This window comes from Hippopotamus amphibius, chromosome 12 (genome assembly GCF_030028045.1).
Source record: "Hippopotamus amphibius kiboko isolate mHipAmp2 chromosome 12, mHipAmp2.hap2, whole genome shotgun sequence".
NCBI classification, from domain to species: Eukaryota; Metazoa; Chordata; class Mammalia; order Artiodactyla; family Hippopotamidae; genus Hippopotamus; species Hippopotamus amphibius.
This window is the reverse complement of record NC_080197.1, coordinates 104,075,900-104,098,052: the sequence shown is the minus strand read 5'-3', so window position 1 is coordinate 104,098,052 and position 22,153 is coordinate 104,075,900. Positions and strand designations below refer to the sequence as shown.

The following is a 22,153-nucleotide window of genomic DNA, read 5'->3' as shown; positions in this document are numbered from 1 at the left end:
TGAAGCAGTGCAGGAAGCAGCGGAGCACCAGGTACAGCAGGGCGGGCTTCTGACGTCTCAGCGCCCTTCCCTCTCCCTCGCCAGGGAGCTAGTTCTGGGTTCCAAGCGGGGTCTGCTCCGCAGACAAGGATGCGTGTGGCGGTCACGGAAGGAAAAGAAAAGTCATTCTGGAAACGCCGAGGGAAACACTTTTCATGATTTCTGCGCCCCCATCGGGGGTGGCTGCCTTTTGTCTCCGGAACGCTCCGAAGTCTCCCACAGCGGGCGCCCCCCCTTCCACCCCGGGGCCGGGGCCGTCCCGCCGGGGTCGCACCTGTCCTCCCGGCCCCGCGGACACCCCCCACCCCCATCCCCCCACCCCCATCCTCCCCCCGCAACGGGGGCCGCCCGGGCCCGGCTCCCTCCCCCGGGGGGCACGGACCCACCCCCCACCGCGGGACCGGGGCCGTCCCGCCGGGGTCGCACCTGTCCTCCCGCGCCCGGGCCCCCACCCCTCCATCCCCCCACCCCCATCCCCCCCCCCGCGCCGGGGGCCGCCCGGGCCCGGCTCCGGCTCCCTCCCCCGGGCGGCACGGCCTCGCTCGGGCCTCGCTCGGCCGGCAGGGGAGGGGCGGGCCGCGGCCCCGCAGCCGCCGGGCCCCCGCGGCCGGGCTGTCACGTGACTGGACGGCGCCGGCTCCGCGCGCTCGCCGGGGGGGGGGAGGGCCCGGTTCCGCTCCCGCAGCCCAGGCGCGCGGCGGGCGGGGAGGGCACCTGCGGCCGCCCAGCCGCTCCCGCGCGCGCGGCGTCTCCCCCGGCCCGGCCGGCCCGCTCCGTGCCGCTCGGGCGCGGGCGCGCGAGGCCGTGCGCCCCGGGGGAGGCAGCGGGGCCCGGCCCCCGGCGGCGCTGGGCTCGGCGCGGCGCCCTGCGGCCCGCCCGCCCCCCGCCGCCGCCGCCGGGCGCCCGGGGACGATGCTCACGCGGGTCAAGTCCGCCGTGGCCAGCTTCATGGGCGGCATCATGGCCGGCGGCGCGGGCGCCGAGCGCGGCGGGGGCCCCGAGCTGCCGCTGCGCTTCCCCTACGGGCGCCCCGAGTTCCTGGAGCTGTCTCAGGACGAGGTGGAGTGCAGCGCCGACCACATCGCCCGCCCCATCCTCATCCTCAAGGAGACGCGGCGGCTGCCCTGGGCCACGGGCTACGCAGAGTGAGTGCCGCCGCGCCGCCCCGCCGCCTTCCCCGCGCCCTTCCCCGCGCGCCGCGGGCCTCGGCGCCGGGGCCAGGCCTCGGCGGGCGCCGCGGGGCCCGCGCGGGCCGTGTCCCTCCGCTCCCGCTGCCCCGGCGCCCGGCCCCGAGGGCGCGGCGTCTCCGGGCCGCGTCCGGGCGGTGGGTGGGTAGGTAGGTGGGCGGCCGCGCGGGACGCGGCTGGGAACCCGGGGGCTGGGACGCGTGGAGGACGCGCGTGGAGCCGCTCTGCTCGAGTCTGAACCACGGCAGGGAGACCTGGGGTCTGTGCGCCCCCCCGCCCCCCCATCTTTGTGTCTCCGCGTGCAGTGCGCGGGGGTCGAGCTTGCAGGCACGGCCGCTGCGCCGGGGGTCGCGGGGAGGGGGCTGCCCACCGGGCCCTGGAGGCGCCGGCGCGGTCGCACGGTTTCCGAGGTCTCGCTCTGACGTGAGCCAGCCCGCGAGCCCACTCGCTTCTGCTTTAGCGGGTGGCCGAGCCCTGGTCTCCCCCAGCCCGTGGGGAGGGGGACGTCTTCCGGTGTCTGGTGATGGCTTTTTGGTAATCCTCTTTGGCGGTTAAGCGAGAGTTGGAGTGATTTACTGTTTCAGGAACCGACCGAGTTAGGGAAGGGAGAGAGGAAGGAGGCTCCCCTTCCATGGACCGTGCACGACCGTCTCGTGAGTGACAGGGTCAGCTTTCTTCCCCTATTCAGCGTCCTGAAACGGGAAACTCGGAAGGTGCAGTTGACGAGACCGGAGTTCCGGGATTCAGAGGGACCCGGAGGCTGCAAAAGTGCAGGCAACACCTTGGTGCGGGCACACCTGCCCATTTTCCTTTAACCCCGGCCGCTCTGTTATCTCGCCCCCCGCCCCCCACTGCCCAGCCTCGCCCGCTGATTGGTTCATCGGGGAACCAATCCACTCTCCCGACGCCTGAGCGCTCCGATGCTGACCCTGTTCAGGTGGCCCGGATACCCCCAAGCAGGCACTTTCCGGTGCTCAGGGTTCCGGGGCGAGGGATGGCTTGGAAGACGCTCTTCCTAGAATCTCGAATTCTCTTTTCCTCTCATCATACAATTGTTTCTGCACGGGCTGAAGTAGAAAATATGTATAAATGGGGATAGATGACGAGTGTGAAAAAATAGTGCGGGAACAGAAGGGAGAGTGATGGGTGCTAAAAACAATAAAAATTAACACATAAAGCATGGCATAGAACGTTGGGGTTGGGGAGGTATAAAATATCATTATAGGGTTCAGGAGAAAGCTAAAGCAAAAACACCCGTGTGAGGGCAAGGTGGCTGCCAAAACGCCAAGTATTATTTCTCGACTGAAATTAAAAAAATAAAAAGTTTAAAAGACCATGTGGACCTTTGCAAGGCGAAAAGCAACTTGGAGGCACACTTTGTCCTACGATTCTGTAGGCGGGGGACCTCGTGCCTGTCGAAAACCTAAATGTGCCGGGCCCATTGTCACTCCACTGGGTTCCCCAGGGCAAGGGCTCCTATCTGAAGGGCAGAGATAAACAGGCAAGTGGAGATAAAGTTATGAGAGGTAGGAAGAAATGTTTTTAAAAATCATTAACTTATTGTATTGGGTGTGTTGGGTCTTCGTTGCTGCACAAGGGCTTTGTCTAGTTGCTGCGAGCAGGGGGGCTCCTCATTGCCAGGGCTGGAGCACAGGCTCTAGGCCTGTGGGCTTCAGTAGTTGCAGCACATGGGCTCAATAGTTGTGGCTCAAGGGCTGTAAAGCACAGGATCAGTAGTTGTTGCGCACGGGCTTAGCTGCTCCACTGCACTTGGGATCTACCTGGAGCAGGGATCCAACCCGTGTCCCCTGCATGGGCAGGCGGATTCTTAACCACTGCGCCACCAGGGAAGTCCCAGGAAGAAAGATGTTAAAACACAGAATCTGGAAGCTACTTGGACACAGTCAAAGGAGTACCTCAGGTAGCAGGAAGGAAAGGGGAGAAAACAACCAGTTTGAAAATGTTTGGGTTCTGACACCCACAGGGCTTGCCAAGGGCTGTAAAGGATATAAGGGAACCTGAAAGGGGGCCTGTGGGAGGGGTAGTCAGTTCCCTTAGCTCTAAGAAGCTTATCTTTCCCTAGACTAGGGCATGAGGGAGGTTCAATTTGTAGGTTACAAAGGCCTCTGTAAAATGTTTAATTCTTAAAGCTAGTTCTAAAAGTAGTACATACTTGTTAATTCAACCAAAGACCTGTATACAAATGTAACCACCCCCTCCCAACAGTTCAGCATTTGAGTGGTCCTATCTGCCTTCCTAGACTTACTTGGATGCACCTATAAATATGTCATGCCTTTTTCCTTCCTCAAATAGACCCAGACTAAGCATGCTATTCTGTAGCATTTTCACAAAACACTACCTGAGGGACTTCATTCCAAGTCAGTAATGATAGAATTACCTCCTTCTTTAAAAAATGTAGACATAGTACTAATAATAGGTAACATAGTGCTCACTGTTTAGGGCTTGCACTGTTTGCAAGTTTGTATTACATCCTTTGATTCTCACAGCAATCCTGTGAGGCAGGCGCTAACATTTCTGTTTGATAGATGAGCATACAGAGGAAGCGAATGGGTGAGCAGCTTGTCCAGAGGCATACCACCTTAGCAGAGCCTGTATTTGAACTTGAGCGGTCTGACGCCACAGCCCGTAACACCGAACACCTCCCTACAGTGTGTTAAACGGTACCCAGGATTAATCACTGACGTTGTTGTGCCACTTCCCTCTGTCAGATGGTGTCCTGTACCACTTCCTCAAACCTTGAACTATAGTTTATCTTCCTGCAAAAATATATCCTGAATGATCAAGATGGCTGAAATAGGGAAGGTGAGAGAAGGACACTAGGAACCGTAGTTATGGTCAGAGGGTGCTACCAGTAATACTGCCCAGGATCTGCTAGGAGGGGGAATTCTCTTTGTTCTAGAAGGTGCCTGTGAGAGAGAGTATTGGCTCACAGTGGGGGTGGGTGGGTGCTCGAGAGAGTCACAGCCTAACTCAGAAGTGGTTTGCTTACCTTTCCAGAAAGTGAGCTGCTTTTAAGCCTTCCTGGAGAGGAAGAATTGGCATCACTTGGTGACTGAGGAGTTAGAGGCGAGTTGAACTCTAGGGTTGTTGAACTTTTGGATGGTAGGGAAAAAAAGGAGAAACGGTCTATGTTTTGCAACTTATTGTTAATCCATTTCAAAAGAGATACTCTAGGTTATAGAACTGGAGAATTAGCTTAAGCTATCCCTGTAAGATTTGGGGATCAGAAACAGAAGACCCTCATTTATTAATTCAGTATTTATTGGCGTTGTGCTAGGTGGAACTTCCTGGCTTCTCAGAAAGCCTCCTGCTGAAGCTGAAAAGTTTAGCCATTTGGTTCAAGGCTGTGTGCTACGTTGTGAAGCATTGTGGTTACAGGTAACATCCACAGAGCTAAAATCTTTCCAAAAACATGGATTAGTAAGTTTTGTTTTTTAGTTTATCATTGAATCACTAACTTAGCCTGTTAGACCAGCTCAGAGAGCGCCCATGGGAAGCAATGTCTGGCCCAGAGACCTCGCAGGGTAGCTGATTCCTTTCTTTTCCACAAGTTTAAGTGCCACCCAAGTACTTCAAGGACCGGGAATTCAGTTCAGTTTTTAATGGGTTAGGAGCACATTTTGACTTTTCTTCCTCTTGACCTGTTTGCCCAGTCTTTCTCACAGATGGTCAGTTGGACGTAGAGATACGAGTGGATGTGGAGTTTCTGCCTGAAACTATGATGGTAGAGAATGCCAGAGAATGGGCAGTGCTCTGCTTGTGAAAGCATCATTTTCAAGTTTTATCAGTGATAAATTTCTTTGTACAGAAAGAATAAATAATAATTATAGCATTATTTTACTTAGGTTATAGCTGTAACTATGCAGTTTTTTCCTATTACCTTTCTAATAAAGATGCCCTAAACATGGGTATTTAAAGGAGCTACTTTGAGAGTTTCTGTTAAATGTACATTGTATGAGTTCTTTCTGTCTCATGAAGTTCAAGATTGTGGAAATTTTGATGAAATAACCTTATTTAAATCCAGCAAACAGCCTACAAGTATTTGGACTTATTTTGGAATCTGTATGCTCTTCCATCTCCCCAGTCATGGGCACTGAGTAGCAGTTACGAGTAAATCGCATTAGTTGGCTGTGTGGTGCTGATGACAGAGAAACCACTGTTTCTCTCGGGCCCCAAAGCTCAGAAATCCCCTGGCCTTGTTTTCCCTTCTGACCTCCTCTAGCACACCCATCCCGCTTATACCTGGTAGCAGAGCTCCTCCCTGGGAACTTCCTCTTTGACTTTCGCAACTAAAGAACCTTGAGTTCTCCACTTCTTGTTGGATAAGGAGGAAAAGATATGAATGGGGTCTGGTGTTGGGGGTCTCACGTCACAGAGCTCCCCATAGCACTTCTCTGCACAGTAGCCTAAAATATTTCATCTACCTTTTTACTAACCTGCGGAAGGTATGACTTTCCTATTTTAAAGCAGGTGGCTAAGCTCTCCTCCAGTTTTCAGATTAAAATGAAGTCATCTCCTCTGGGGTGGAGCTCCTGGGCTGTCCCTTTTCTTAGGAAAATGCATCAGCTTCCTTCCAAGACCAGTGGTGCTTCAGGCAGAGGGTTTAGTGACCGTCAGGGGTTGTGCTTATCCTGTGGTTTTTGCCCCACCACACAGTGCTTCTTTATGACGGTTATATCAGTACTGATTGATTACTTAAAACTGACTGCGTAATAGAATTGTTTTCTAAAAATGTATTATTGAAGACCGTTTAAAATATTGCGATATAATTGACATATGCTAATTTCAAATGTAAAACATAATGATTCAGTATATGGTGAAGTAATCACCACAATAAGTGTCGTTAACACCCATCATCACACACACATAAAATTTTTTTTCCTGAGATGAGAACTTTTATTCTTAGCAACTCAAATATATAATAGTGTGTGGTTAAGGGTAGTCACCATGCTATACATTACATCCCAGGACTTACTTATTTTATAACTGGACGTTTGTACCGTTTGACCACCTTCCCCCATTTCAGCACCCACCCCCACCCCCAGCCCCTGGCAACCGTCAGTCTGTTCTCTGTATCTATGAGTTTGTTTTCTCTCTTTCTCTTTTAATATTCCAGATGTAAGTGAGGTCATATGTATTTGTCTTTCTCTGAGTTATTTCACTTAGCATAATGCCCTCAGTGTCCATCCATGTTGTTGCAAAAGGCAGGATTTCCTTCTTTTTTATGGCGGAGTAATAGTCCATTGAGAAAAAGATCTCTCTCTCTCTCACATTTTCTTCATTCATTTATGTGTTGGTGGACACTTAGGTTGTTTCCTTGTCTTGGCTGCTATAAATAATGGTGTGATGAACTTGGAAATGCAGACATCTTTTTTGAGTTGTTGTTTTGTTTCAGATAAATACCTAGAAGTGGAATTGCTAGATCATATAATATTTCTTTTTTGTTTTTAAAGTTATTAAGACACTCATTTATTTATTTATTTATTTATTTTATTGGTTGCGTTGGGTCTTTGTTGAGGTGCGGGGGCTTCTCATTGCGGTGGCTTCTCTTGTTGCAGAGCACAGGCTCTGGGTGCATGGGCTATAGTAGTTGTGGCACTCGGGCTCAGTAGTTGTGGCTTGCAGGCTCTAGTTCACAGGCTCAGGAATTATGGCTCACGGGCTTAGTTGCTCTGCCGCATGTGGGATCTTCCTGGACCAGGGATTGAACCCGTGTCTCCTGCATTGGCAGGCGAATTCTTAACCACTGCGCCACCAGGGAAGCCCTGACAGTTCTATTTTTAATTTTCCAAGAGACCTCCATACTGTTTTCCATATTGGCTGCACTAATTTACCTTCCCACCAATAGTGCACAAAGGTTCCCTTTTTCCCACAACTTTATCAACACTTTCTATTTCTTATTTTCTTGATAATAGCCATTCTCAGAGGTGTGAGGTGATATGTTATTGTGGTTTTGATTTGCACTTCACTCATGATTAGTGATATTGAACATCTTGTCATGTACCTGTTGGCCACCTGTATATCTTTGGCAAAATGTCTATTCATATCCTCTGCTTATTTTAAAAATCAGATTTTTTTTTGCTGTTGAGTTGTATGAGTTCTTTATATATTTTGGATATAAACCCATTACCAGATATATAATTTGCAAATATTTTCTTACATTTGATAAATTGTCTTTTCATTTTATTAATGGCTTCCTTTGCTGTGCAGAAGCTCTTGATTTTGATGTTGTCCCACTTGTTTATTTTTACTCTTGTAGCCTTTGCTTTTGGTGTCAAATCCAAAAAAATCATCAACAAGATCAATGTCAAGGAGCTTGCTGCATATGTTTTCTTCTAGGTGTTTTATGGGTTCAGGTCTTACATTCAAGCCTTTACTACATCTTCAGTTAATGCCACATATGATATAAGGCAGTAAGCCAGTTTCTCTTCTACATGTGCTGTCCATTTTCCCCAGCACCACTCATTGAAGAGACTGACTTTTCCCCATTTTGTGTTCTTAGCTGCTTTGTCATAAATTAATTTACCGTATAGGTATAAGTTTATTTCTGGACTCTCCATTCTGTTCCATTGATTTATGTGTCTGTTTTCATGCTAATACCATACTTTTGGATTGCTATCACTTTGGTTTTAAATCAGGAAGTGTGATGCCTGTTCTCGTTTAAGATTGCTTTGGCTATATGAGGTCTTTTGTGGTTCCATACAAATGTTGTTTGTTCTATTTCTGTGAAAGATGTCATTGTAATTTTGATAGGGGTTTTATTGAACCTTTAGATTGCTTTGGGTAATATGGACATTTGAACAATATTCTTTAAACTCATGATCATAGAATACCTTTTCATTTATTTATGTCTTCAACTTAATTTATCAGTGTCTTACAGTTTTCAGTATATAGGTCTTTCACCTCCTTGGTTAAATTTACTTCTAGGTATTTTATTTTTTTTGATGCAATTGTAAATGGAATTGTTTTCTTAAAACATTTAAAAGATAAGTTAATTTAAAAATCGTCTTTATAATTTTCTTTGATTTGCCTGCTTTGAACAGAGGATTGATATTTTTCCCTTGAATTTATGAGATTCTCCCTCAGGAAACAGACAACATTCTTCTGCTTCCATTACGTCTCTCATGCAGTTAATGAAATCACTGCATTCGTGTGCTGGGTCCACAATGTAAGACAGAGTCATCCTCCTCGGGAAACCCTTAGGCATCATCTTTCCCCTTTAGCGTTATTCTTTGCAATTAAATTGAAGTGAAGTCATGGACTATTCAGGTTACAAGAGACCAAAACTGGGGGTGAGGGAAGTTGTTTGTTTTGTTTTTAAATGTCTTAATGCTTCTGGGCAATTTCAAACCTCAGTATTTGGAACCTTTAAATTACACTAGGGAAGCAAATTGTTCTTTTCAACAAGCATTATGACTAGCTGCCAAGTTCTCTGTATCCAAAGGTCCCAAGACCTTTATACATACCTGTACAAAGGTATGAGTAAGGAAAAGATTATCCTGACACCTGTTACGATGGTAGGAAAGACTTTTTTCAAGACTGTTGCAGTAGGGGTATTGTTATAAGGGAGAGATCAGACTTAACTCCAAGTACAGCAAAGGCAGCTGGAAATGTATAACCAAAGTGCGGAGTGGTAAGGCCAATGGATGGAAAATTACTAAGAGGAAAAGTCAAGGGAGGGGGATTCCTGCTGAAGGCAGGTCAAGGTAGGAGATGAGGACATGGATCAGAAATCAGTGGTGATCAGATTTGACTGCTAAGTGGGGACATAAAAAATCAAATAAGGATATTTTGAACCAGAAGTGTAGAGACATATAATCTCAGCAAAACAAAACAAAAAAAACACAACCCCCGGAAAAAAAACAGTTTTTAATTTTTTGAAAATGCTATGCTCCTAATTTTCTTATCTTTCACAGACTCAAAACCATGTATTTTACTTGCCCTGGAGGATTCCCAAGACCCTTTCCAGTTTTAAACTCTGTGAGTTCCTGGGGTTAGGCTGAGAACCAGTGTCTTCCCTTCCGGGTTGAGGTTTTTCCCAGTGGGGCCAACGGTCTCCTTTATTGTGATTACAATTTGGAATTATTTTTCCCCAGCATTTTGTTATGAAAATTTTCAAACATCCAGAAAATCTGAAACCATTATATGCTTAGTACCTGTATGCCCACTGTCTAGATTCTAAAATTCCCATTTTGCTGTATTTGCTTAATCATTTGCCTATCCATCAATCCATTCTTTTTATTTTTAAGTGTATATTTCCTTTAGTCCAATGGCTTTGATTTATGCTATTAAGTTATTTTTCACAATCAATTAGAAGTTAGATTTGAGTAGCTTTGATTTTCTCAGTTGAGAAAACCACCAAACCATGAGGTCCTCATCCATGTGAGCTGGGGAGACCCCAGGTTTAACTTCTACAACACTGGCGCCCTGCAAATGCTTACTCCGTCTGTACCCTCTCCTTAACACTCATATAACTGAGAGCTTTACATGGCATCAGATTGAAAAGTAGAAATAGATGACACATCTCTGCTGTGCTCTTATTCAATTAAATCAGTAGGAAACTGGTTTAAAACTCTTGTCACTCCTCTTTTCAGCTGGTAGCCAGTCAGGTGAATATTACCTGAGGAGCACTGTGTTTAGAAGAGACTTCAGAATGTGTTGCCTGGGACGTGCTCGTGAATAATAAAGACCCCACTGCACTGTGTTTACCTTACTTCTGAAGGAGATGTAATCCACTAGGAGACGCAGGGAAATTAAAGTACCTGTTTCATCGCTCTTTTTCCAGTGTGGAATGTGAATCTATTGTGCTTTCTTTGTTATACTGTTTCGGGCTTAGTTTTTCTCTAAATGACTGTAAAATTTAAATGCTTACCTGTACTTCCTTTCTATTCTTATTTATGAGAAAAAATAATGATACTACCAAGTTACATCTGTAGAGCTCTGTATATCCCTGCCGTGTATACTTACATATAAGCATCTGTTATCCATGTTTAATAAAAGGAAAATGAGGCCCAGAGAGAACTTAAGTGCTTTAGAATCTCACACAGTCCCATAATCCTAGTGACCATGGCTGAATCATTGAACCTGACCATTCGTTGTGTGAAATTATTCATTAACAAAAAGGCATCATATCCTCAAAAACAAAACGCCACAGAAGAGAGTGTATGTGTTTACTTGCTCAACAGAAACTAACAAATCCTAATCTCTATGTATTTTTAAATTCCATAAGGGCAAATTAGCATATCGTTTTGTATGAGAGGCTGCTTTTCAAAGCTTTTAAAATAGTTCTGTTGAGTATAATAGATTTTTAAAAAATTACTGTCTTAATATATGTGCATGTCCTATGTTTAACAGTCCAGGTATTTTCAAAATTACCATTTTTTCCTAACTTCAAATTGCTTTTCCCCGCCGTTTTAATGTTTTTGGAAACCCTGTAAGTCTTAAAACCAATCTGTACATTTTATGTAGTGATATTTTTCCTAAAGTTAGTAAACAGATCATGTGTTTTACTATTAACAGCTACTTAGACATGACGAAATAGACCGAGGAGTTTTGAATAACGGGGCTCAAGTCCTGAGTCAGGTTTTATGAGTCAGTCCTTTTTAACATCTGTTGTGGGAGTTCTGTGACCTGAGTTCTTCTCCGTGAAGTACAACCAAGCCTGAATGGGAATGATTCACATTAGTGAGCCCTGGGGGCCGCGGCGCTCAGAGGGGCCTTCACTTGCCGGGCCTCAGCCTTGCGGGCTCCTGCAGAGCTGTCTTGGGGAGCGTGTGCCTTGGGTCTTGGACTAGTCGGGTCCAGTGGAGCCTTGCTGGCCGGCTGGGCTGGGTGATGAATCCTTGCACGGCTGTGCGGCCGGCAGGGAGCTCAGTTATTTGCCAAGCCCAGAGGACTGGAGTGACCCGTGCACTCTGCTGTCCTTTCAGGGAGTTGACGGGTAGATGTGGAAGCTGTTGAAGAGGGGTGCTCCTCTATCAGATAACCTTTTTCATATACACATAGGAGGGGGAAAATCTCAAGTGATAAACTGATTTTTTAAATAAAAGTGCTGTGCATTATTGAATGATACTATATTTCACTGGTTGGCCATAGTGTACTAATAGGCGTTCTTTACCTTTTTAAAAAGCTGAACGTTGACAGGTTATGATTAGAACATACAACTGGCAAAAATAAGAGAGAGAAAATAAATGCTTAGTAGGAAGCAGATTTTAAGGTGCGCTGATTATGGGTAGCTCATGAGAGGATGTCAGGGGATGGAGGGAACCAAACCGATGTTACTCTAGAAAGAACTATTACGTGTTTTTTCATTGTTGTTGTCGTTTGTTTTGTTTTTGTTTTCATGTAGAAGAGGAATTAGCCACAGTATTTTGTTGCAAATAGGTAGCCTGTGAAGATATTATAGCCTAAAATATCTGTTTGGGAAAAACCGAGCCATGTTTCCAGCCTTTTAGGACAGCTTTTACCAGGTAAAGCAGGGTTTCGGGTTGAGCCGAAGAGCCAGGTGAGGTGGCCTGGTGGCCCCCTGCCCTGTGATGGTTAACAGTGGGGCCGTGCTGCCTGCTTGTGAGAACCAGGCGTCCAGAGTCGGACTGGTGATTCAGTGCAGCAGCAAATGGGAAGAAAAGAAGAACTGGCAACTCAGGCTGTAGCAGCTGGTGTCGGTCGGGAATTGCAGGGGCCTATCGTTGAGTGAAGGCCTGCCTCTCCTCCTTTCTGCGTGCCCTTGGTCATCAGGCCAGTGCTGACAGCGGCCACCTGGCCACGCTGGCCCTCTCCCACCTCGCGTACCATCTGAAGCCCTGCCCGCTGTCTCGCCAGCCGCAGGGGCACCGTGGGGGTCACTGGCCTTGGGTGGTGCTGTGGATTCCCTCCAGTCCTGGTTCCCAGCCTTCTTGCTATCATGGACCCTTTTATTTATTTATTTTCTTGGATAGATCCCTCGGGAAAGATTTTGTCCAGCAAGCTGTATGAAATAAGTACTGCTGCCCCTTGAAGTTTTTTTAACCAGGCACAATATTGTCTAATCAGTAGGAAGGGTGGGTGTGGTGATAATTGCATTGAATTGATAACCTTTAAGCCAAACACAAAAGATTACCCTTTGTTTCAGCTACTGTAGGAGTCCTTACTGCCCACAACCTGTTTTTCATTCGCCTCTTCCCCTTCAGTATTTAAAACAGCTTAGGTCTCCGACTGCTCCCTTCCCTGCTTCGTGAGGAGCCTGGACCACAGTGGGGCTGCTGACAGGCCTGGCTTTTGTATCACCCCTGGGTTTTCAGCTCAGATTCATGTCAAGATTATTTTGTTTGGGACTCGAATGTGTCACACCTTCCTAGAGTGCATTACTTCAAAGTCCCTGATGTCCTTTTCCTTGTTGAAAAACTATGTTTTAATAGTTTTATTTTCTTGGCTGGCAAAGTGCTGCAAGTTGCCTGAGAAGGCTGATGCTTGTCAGCTGTAAGTTTAATTAAACTCCTGCAGGAAATTTTTTTTTCTAGCAGAGTTTCAACCTTGGGCAAAAGTTTATCTTGTAACCACTTCTATGGTCCACTGACTCTGAGTGAGAAGAACTTAGAAACATCTTTAGATGTCTTCTAACCTGCCAAGGTAGAGGAAGGCATTGAGCAGTCAGGAACATAATTAGTTTTTTAAAATGACATACTTTTTTTTTCATTGTAGGCACTTTCAAATTCTCCTAAGTACTATAAAGAACATAAAAATTATCCATAAATTCCATCACTCATAATCAGCTTCAACAGATAATTTGTATCTCTAACTACATTTGTATTTGTTTACAAAATGGGAAAATTCTACATTCTGATTAGTTTTTTCACTTAGAGTGACTGGAGTGACTGTCTCGCCATGTAAATAAATATTGTACTCTGTCATTTTTTAATAGCTGCATTGTATTCCATTTATGATTTTAACATACTTCTTTTTTTTTTTTTGGTGGTAACCAATTTTTTTACTATTAAAAAATTTTACTATTTAATGAAGCTAAATCTTCATTAAACCATAATTTGAAAAGTGACATTTTTTTCTGGGAAAAATGTTCAAACTGGACTTCTCCAGTATTTTTAGTGACATTTATTAAATAGTTTGAAAAGATCAACATTCAGGGTGAACATTGTTTTGAGAAATGTCAGTTATGTACTTTATTTTAAAGTACTTTACCAAGGTAATGTTTTTGGTGAGCCAGGCTTCTTTTTTATATTTAGGATTAAATAATTTGGGTTAGAAAAATGACCCTTAAGGTCTAGTTTAAGACCCTACTCTGAAGAATTGCCCAATAATTCTGTCCTGTCTTAAGAGCCAAAGGCACTCATTGGCTGTCATGCATTTGAGAGATAATTGATGACATCTTTTGTTTTTATTTAATTGTTTGAACTTTTAATGAATAATCTCGAGGGTGTGGGTATTGTCATATACATTTTAATTCCTCTAATACTTAATATAGAGCTATATACATTAATGCTCAAATATATATACCTGAAATCGTGGGGACATAATCAATGTAGTTCTTATAATTTCAAATGAAGCAAAGTTCACCTTTGTTCTATAGGCTGATTTCAAATTATGAGTTCAACACCTGGGAATACAACAGTTATCACAATATTTACAAATTCCAGACAAATGTCTGAATGTCAGTAAGTGTCTGTTGGAGGCATTGCATGGTGTTCTCTGCATCTGGACTGCCCTGTGGGGAAACAGGGAAAAAATACATTTGCTTTCTGACTCTTAGCTGGAGGTCAGCAGTGAGAACGGAAAAAGTAGAGTTCTTGGTATATATTAATGAGCGGCTGGGAATGGAAGTCTGCCTGTGTGGATACTGAGTTCAGAAATCCACTGAGGTTTCTGAGCACCATCAGTCCATTCTCTGCCCTCTCACCTGCTCAGCTTCTTCTTTTTTTTTCCTCTCTCCTTCATTTTCTTTCCATCGTAGGTTTTTTTGGGGGGTGGGGGTTTGGTTATGTTCATAAGATGCCTGCTCATTAACCCTTTCTCAGTGCACGAGCTAAAGCATTACTGAATTAAGCACAATCTGTGATTTAGTTCACCTGTGGATTAGATTATTTGTGCTGAAGCTTGCACTTTTGGTTTGGTGTGAAAACTCAGTCATACAAGTTGATTGGTCCATTTCCCTCTCTGGCCAACCCCAACCCAATGTGTCTGTAGATCTGTACCAGTTAGAATAAAATTGTGTACTAAAATTTAATTTCATCACATTCTGCTCAATTGGTGTTGGTTCCCAGGTTGACCCTGAAGAATTTTTGTTTTTGTCAGCTATACAGGCACATCTCAGAGATACTGTGGTTTCAGTTCCAGGCCACCACAATAAAGTGAACATCGCCAGTAAAGTGAGTCATGTAAATTTTTTGGTTTTCCCAGTGCATATAAAATTTATGTTCACACTAATCTGTAGTCCAGCGAGTATACAATAGTATTATGTCTGAGAAAAATGAACATTCCTTAGGTAGAAATATACTTTATTGCTAAAAAATGCTAACAATCATCTGAGTCTTCTGTGAGCTGTAACTTTTGCAGTAGTAACATCAAAGATCACTCATCACAGATCACCATAACAAATATGACAATAATGAAAAAAAATTGAAATATTGCGAGAATTACCAAAATGTGATACAGAGACATGAAGTGAGCAAATGCTATTGGAAAAATGGTGCCGATAGGTTTGCTTGATGCAGGGTTGCCACAAACCTTCAATTTGTAAAAAAAGAAAAACATATTTGTGAAGCACAATAAAATGAGGTGCACACACGTATATGTCATATTTACTGTATTGGAAATTAAAACTGAGAAATTAAAAAAAATTTATAAATTTATTTAAAAATAAACATGGAAACATTATTAAATAAAAATACCCATGTTTTCCAGAACAAAAACCAATTTAGTAAGAAGAGTGGCATCATTATATGCTCGCAAGTCCGTTAGTGTCTGCCTTCATAGAAGACAGCTTGATTCTTATCTGCTTCTGCATTTAATTGGTTGTACTGTCACACTCATGAGTAAACTCCACACACACTCATGAAAAGGAAAATAACATCATAGTATTATGATGAAAATAATTTTGACCTCATGTACCCCTCAGAAGAGTCTTGGAGATCCCCAGGGATTCCCAGACCATACGCTGAGAACTGCCAGTGTGGAGAATAGAGAGCAAAACTTTCTGTCTTATTTTTTGAACTGTATTTTACAGATAGAAAAGCTTAGGCCAATTTAAGAAAGTTCCGGTGGAATGCAGCTCTTCCACTTCCAATATGAATGTTTGTACTGCTTCAGGAATACACTTTTCCATGCTCTTTGTGGTCTTTATTCCAGATGGTAGAGTACTTTGCTCCGAAGTGCCCATGTGTCGTTATGTTTAGACTACTTCGGACTATCACACGATTGAGAGGGGCTAGTGTTGTCCATCTTTAATAGATAATAAAAACAATAGGGGCCAGAATTTTCTAGAGTTCGGGCTAAAAGTACAAATCTTTGAGCACTTTAGGTTTATGGAAGTTCTGGGATTATTTGGTAGTGTATTGTACTGGTTTTCTGTGTATCATTTATCATAGATTTGCTGTATACTTTGCATGAGCCAAGGGGCAAAAGGTACAGAGATTCTGAGGGGCTTCCATTCTTGTTGGGAAGATAAATTCACAAAAAAGAGTGAAACCTAAGCCTGCTGGGTCGAAGGAGTAGCATGGTGCTGGGGGAGGATGGTACCTCAGAGAGGCAGCTTGAGTCATCCTGGCTGGTCCACTTTATTAGCTCTCAGTCAAGTCATCGACTGAGTCCTTCTAGCTAAGAGGTGCTGAGGGAGTAAGTAGCATAACAGAGGTTATGCAGTGATTAATTTCTTCTGACTTGTAAGGTACTTGTATATCATTTATAAAAGTTAATGCTTTTTCGTTTGCCTTGTTTTCTCATAAATAAAATCTCTGGAGGATCTGTTGGCTGATTTGCATGTTAGCAAAGGTGGTCGTGAATTCAAAATCTACTTATGTGTGATTTAATGATACAAACTTCTAAATCTAACAGCCTGGGAAACCTAGGATGGTGGGGAGGAGACTAAGCCTCTTTGCCTGGAGGATGGCCTTCCATCCACACACCCTGTGCAGCACTGAGGACTGAGCACCCAGCACAGACTGTAACGTTGTTTCTAGAGCAAACAAAATAAAAAATTCTAAACAAATGGCTTATCCTGGATGACAAGGGACTAAATTTATAGGCTTCTCCCCCTCCCTAATTCTGTGAGAGTGATGATGCAGTTACTGTTTTGATATGCAGTATTTGTCTAGAAAGACACATTTTTATCAGCGAGGCAGGTGAAATTATGGTGGTGATGATTCCAGCATAGTTGGTTCCTGTTGGTTCCACTCTGGGATGTCCTTTTTTAAGGCATGATTCAGTTAGAGCTGAACCATAATTTGTAAATTATGTAGATGTCTGCATAGAGTATATGAAAAGTTGAAACACATGTGAAATTGGTTGAAACCTACTGATCCTTCCAGAAAACAGGGAATGCAGATCACAGCCAGTGTTGGGTTTGGTCCCTCTAGTCAGCCCCAGGTGGCCTGAGGACATCTCCAGTGCTCTCAGAATTGTGCTGTCACTTGGTACAGAGCTGATGTCCTCTACTTTGGCATTGAAATTGCTGTGGAAAGCAGCTGTACTTGATGTAATTTAAATCAATATCTTGTATGTGGGCCTGCAGCCACGGTATCACCCTAGTCTCGTCAGCATCTCTGACCTGAGAGTAAAAGATGCGGCATCTTGCTTAAGATTTGGTTTTGAAAACTGTAAGTCAAATTACATTTTAAAAGCACTGGGAAGCTGGCTACTTAAAGTGTGTCGCTGTGGGACGTATTTTCACGATGTTGAGACTAGTTCTGTTAATCAGTATTGGTTCTTTGTGAGTTGAACTTGAATATGCTATATTTTTCTATAGTGGAGGATAAATATAGCAGTAGGTTCATTTCAGATGTCAAATGACCAGCTGCCAGCATCTATAGCTCTTTGAAGGTCATCAGGGTAAGTGGCTAGAGATGAGTGGTTGGGTCATTACCTGCTTCAGCTTCCTCCCTATTGTGCTTTTGGATCGTCTAAGAGGATTGATTTATTTTTGATATTTTGTTCATACCAAAATTGCTTGAGCGTTCATTTTTATAGTCGGGTTATTCCAGTTTAAATAGGAACTGTTCAAAACAGTATGCTCCACTCATTTTTCTCACAAGAAACACATACTCTTAGTAGTTTGAACTTAAATTACATGTCCTTTCCTGGGATATATTTATTTTTACCATATCTCAAACCAGGGTTTTACCTCATCTGTAAAGCTAATTTTGCAGTATTATTAGGAAAGTAAGTAATTGAGTTGTTTTGTTCCTTAACTATAATGGGTTAAGTATTTACACATTGAAGAGTGAGTTATCTCCATTTTGTACCATATGGCATTCAAGCTTTTTAGAATATGTTATGGGACACACACCAGAAACAAAGCAAAAAATGTTTAGATTGTGTTATGTTAGTAAAATAAAGTTTGATTATTTTCTTTAATAAACATAATTTTTACAATCTATGATCAGTAATGTCCACTTTTAATGTCATACTAGGTTAGCAGGAAGCATTGTCAGTTCAGTTTTCAGTCAGTTAACGTTTATTAAACCCCCACTGAATATAAAACTCTAAAGTCTGAAGAAAATGCATTCCCTGTCTTCAAGAAGTTCACAGGTTAGCAAGGGAAATAGTGTGTGTCCGACTGTATAGTACAGCGAGCTGCTGCGATAGAGGAACTGAACACATGCAGCGGGAGCTCGGGGGTTGGGGAAAATGGGAAGGGGTTCTCAGAGCTGACGCTGGTCCAGCTCTCGAGGAGTGGGTATTGGGTGGAGGAGGCATGTGAGGGAGACGACGTCGTGAGTAAAAGCATGATGGTATGAAAGTGGCTCTTTCTGGGAATTAGAACTGTCTTTTGCGACAGTTTGTTAGGTATACATTTGCCGAAGCTCCTCAGAGAAAATCTCCACCTGGAGCCTGAACCCCCTGGCACTAGACATGAGATGATCCTTTCTTCTTATGGAAAGAGTGGGTGCTGATAAAATTTTGCTCTTTATGTTTGCCAGGCACGGCCTCTGGAACCTGTTGTGAGATCTGTGCTTCCCTTCATTACAGTAAAAACCACATCTGAATGATGCTTCTGTACTCAGAAATCCTGCTGGGCTGCTCAGGGATGTCCACCTCCACGTTGTGTACTGAGGAGTGGAGGGGAGATGGGAGGTGAGACCTGGAGGGACTTGCCATGGATGGAGGTCTGTGGTGGATTCACTGGGGGCCACAGCGCTTGCTACGGGAAAGGTGGTAATGATGAAGGGCCTCCTCCTTCATCTGCGGGACACCTGGGTGTGTCCTGCAGAAGCTCTGCTACAGCGTGTGCCAGACGCCCCCGGCCTATCTGATTGAATCACCGAGGAAGCAGAGCACATTCTAGAAAACAGGACCATGGAACTTGAAGGCCCCACCTAAGGTACAGGGCTTCAGACACTGCTGGTACTGCCTGCATTTGACAAGACATTAGAGGGCCACTGAAACCCTAAGCCAGTTTTTCTTTTGCCCTGAGATTTCTGACTCATTGCAATTAAAGTAAGACCTAGTCCAGAAGTACCAGACCTTAAAAAAAAAAAACGTGCACAGAGGCCAGGGACAGGGCTGAAAAGGTAGACTGAGATGAAGAGAGTGAAGGCCTTTGTATATCATGATAAGGAATTTTATACCATAAATAGTAAGTAGCCACAGAGGATTTTTTTTTTTTTTGATAAGCAGATGTTGGGAATAACATGATGAGATATTTTGGAAAAATAACTGGTAGGCATAGGAGGTATGATGGTGAGATGAAAGAAGAGGGAACTGTTGGAGGGCTTCTAGATGTAAAACTAGCAGACTGCAGGGGCTGACTGGGAATGAGGAGGTATGCAATAGGGACATTGAGCACTTACCCTTCTCTGATTCTCTTTTTTTCAGGGCACATGGAAGGCTTAGACTTTTCTGCTCCCTTTTAAGCTAGGTGAGCCCATGTGACTAGTGCTGGCCAGTGTGTTGTGAGCTGAAGTCAAATGTCACTTCCAGGCTGAAGCGCTTAACTGTAGTTGGAAGACCTTCCAACATCATCTTCCTCTCATACAATAGTGAGAAGGCTGTTTGTTTCAGATGGGTCAGCTACAGGTTGGTGGAGCCTCAGTCCACTGAGTCCCTATAGCGGGGACATTTCCCTGTAGGGTTGTTCAGGTCTACAGTGTTCCAATATCTGTTGTGTGAAGCTACTAAGATTTGGGGGATGTTTGTTACATAGCATATCCTGACTAATGCATGGTGGTAGCTTGTCGCCTACATTTGTAGATGGAACCTGCAGTGGAAAATCAAGTTTTCCTTATTGTATTTCATTATAGGTGCCACCTGAGAAAGAATCTGCCCCCATGCTGGGTTAGAATTAGGTAGATTTCTTTGTAGGATTTCTTAGAGCTTGTAATTCATTGTGGAGAATTTTCAGACTCCAAGTTGAGGGAGAGTATGTGTTGCTTCCTAACATATCGGAGCATGAAATGCATTTACTCACCTTTTTTGGTAAGTGCACTTATTAGCATTTTGAGGAACACAATTAGGGAAATACTGAATTACACAGTTGTAATGGTCTAGGCCTGACAATAATCGCCTAAACCAAGAAGAGTCCTCAACTGGAAAGGAAGGATAGATTTGAGGGAAAAGTTCAAAGAAGGACTGACGGGAGTGTAACCAACTGGATGTTTAAAGGAAGAGTAAAGAGGTGTTATTGTTTCAGTTACCGTCTCGTTTGCGTAGTGCCTTTCCAGACCTTTTCCCTGCAGCCCTCCGTTCCGTCCCTGCGTGCCTTAGTGTTGGCAGAGGGTCTTACCTTCCCACCTTACTGGATGTTTGTTTAGCACAGACTCCTCTTTCCAGCCACCTTGGGACCTCTTCAACACCATCCTTCTTATCCCTGGCTGTTTTCGATGGGGAAATGTTCTGCTGGAAGTGTTAATACCCCCTGTCCCTGCCACGTATGCTCATATGTGCCCTGACTGCATTTCCTCCATCTGTAATCCCAGCATCTTGAGTCTTCTTGTTGCCTGCCCCTTTGCCCAGAGGTGTGCTAAGTCATTGCTCTTGGATCAGAAGGCACATCCCCTTTTCTAGTCCCCTCACCCCTTCAAGTTACTAGAAACACCGTTGCTCTCTTTTTGTATCCCCTTTATTTCCTTCCTTACAGAAACACACATGGAATGCCTATGTGTACCTAGAACTCTTCTGGGTGCCAGAGACACAAGGAGAAATTAGCCACTTCCTCCAAGGTGTCTAGTGGGAAACCCACCCCGCTGAACAGCGCAGGGCGTGGTGGGGAGACAGAGCCCAGGGCGGGGTCATGAGAGAAGGCTTTCTGCAGGAGGTGAGGCAGTAGAGGTGAGAGGCGTGGGTGCACAGAGGGGTGAGGGCAGGACTTACATCAGCAGCTGTGGGTGGTCTCCACACGCCGCGTCTCCTCCGGACCTCCTCAGGAAGACGCTGGCCTGAGGTCACCAGTGACTTTTTAGGGTCAAGGTTTTTAGGTTAAATTTGTTCCTCTTTCACATCCTCACTGGAGCAGTCATCGCTGCTGCTCTAGTCCATGAACTCTTACCTCTTAACTTCTGGAGATGCTTTCCTTCTGGTCCTTTTTCAAACTTTCTAACTCTGCTCCCTTTTCTTTTCAGAAATCTCCTTTCAGTAGTGCTGTTCCCAGGCTCTCCAGACCTCTCCCCCCTCTCTTCACCCTCTCTGTTAGCCATTTTATCCATGTGACCTTCTTCGGGATTTGGATTTATCTTTAGCCTTGCCTCTCTCCTGAACCCTTCCCGTGGTGCCCTCTGCTGTGATCATCTCTTCACTGTGCCTGCCTATATTGTATGCTTTGCATGAGTCCGAATTTAGATGTGTTTGAATTGTGAGTGCAGATTACAGGGGTTGTAAAGGACATTGCAGGTATTCCTTGCTCATGCATCGCTCACAAGCTGATGGTATTTGACAGTGCCAGGTGGAGGCAGCTGGGTGACGCTGAGACCTCACTGTGCCAGTACCTGTGAACAGCTGGGGGAAAATCTGCCTTTAGTTTCCAGAGCTGCACGGGTCTGTTGATAAAATTCTGTTGTGCAGGTTTTCTGGGAACATAGCTTGTTCTCTTCTTGTTCAATTACATTATACATTATGGTGGATCCTTTTTTTTTTTGGTGACTTGCAATATAATCTGGAATAACCTGGTTTGTCTTGTTAGTTTTATTTTTATTTTATTTTTTATTTTGGGGCATGGTGTGCAGCCTGCGGGACCTTAGTTCCCCAACCAGGGATTGAACCTGTGCCCCCTGCATTGGGAGCACAGAGTCTAAGCACTGGACCACCCGGGACGTCCCTGTCTTCTTGGTTTTATTAAAGCAAAAGAAAAATCAATTGAGTTTGCATACGGATTCAGAGTTACTTTTGGGGATGCCATAGGTAGAAAGTTAATTAACTGTTCTTGTAGGATGTTTACATGTCTGCCAAATGCTCACTAATGGTGTTCACCAGTTATTTCCAGTTCTCCTGTTGGGGACATGACTATTCACCATCTTCCCTTCCTCGCCAACCTGGGGATCCTCTAGACGGTGGAGGCTCTGTCCTCTCTGATGAGGAAGCATAGAGCCAACCTGAAATGGGCGTGTAGTGTGTGACAAAGAAACCGTTGTGTTTCATGGCATAATACAGCCCGTCCTTCCTGATGAACCTTTTCACATTGTGTCAATATTTGGCAAATTAGTCAATGGTTGCCTGAAAGTGATTCTAGATTTTCTTTTTCTTTCTTTGTTAATTTTATTTATTTCATT

The 22,153-nt window shown here is 44.6% G+C and overlaps 1 protein-coding gene across 5 annotated transcripts in view; it reads left to right on the top strand.

Annotated features, from left to right (window-relative positions):
- Positions 1 to 951: 951 nt before the first annotated feature.
- PPM1H (protein phosphatase, Mg2+/Mn2+ dependent 1H) overlaps positions 952 to 22,153 on the top strand; it is a 238,035-nt gene continuing 216,833 nt past the window's right edge. For all 5 annotated transcript variants that reach the window (XR_009048495.1, XM_057703288.1, XM_057703289.1 and 2 more), the window contains exon 1: positions 952 to 1,184. Coding sequence is in view for 4 of the 5 variants with exons in the window: in XM_057703288.1 (XP_057559271.1) it covers positions 952 to 1,184 (233 nt within the window). In the remaining variant the exon portion in view is untranslated. The remainder of the gene's footprint in view (positions 1,185 to 22,153) is intronic.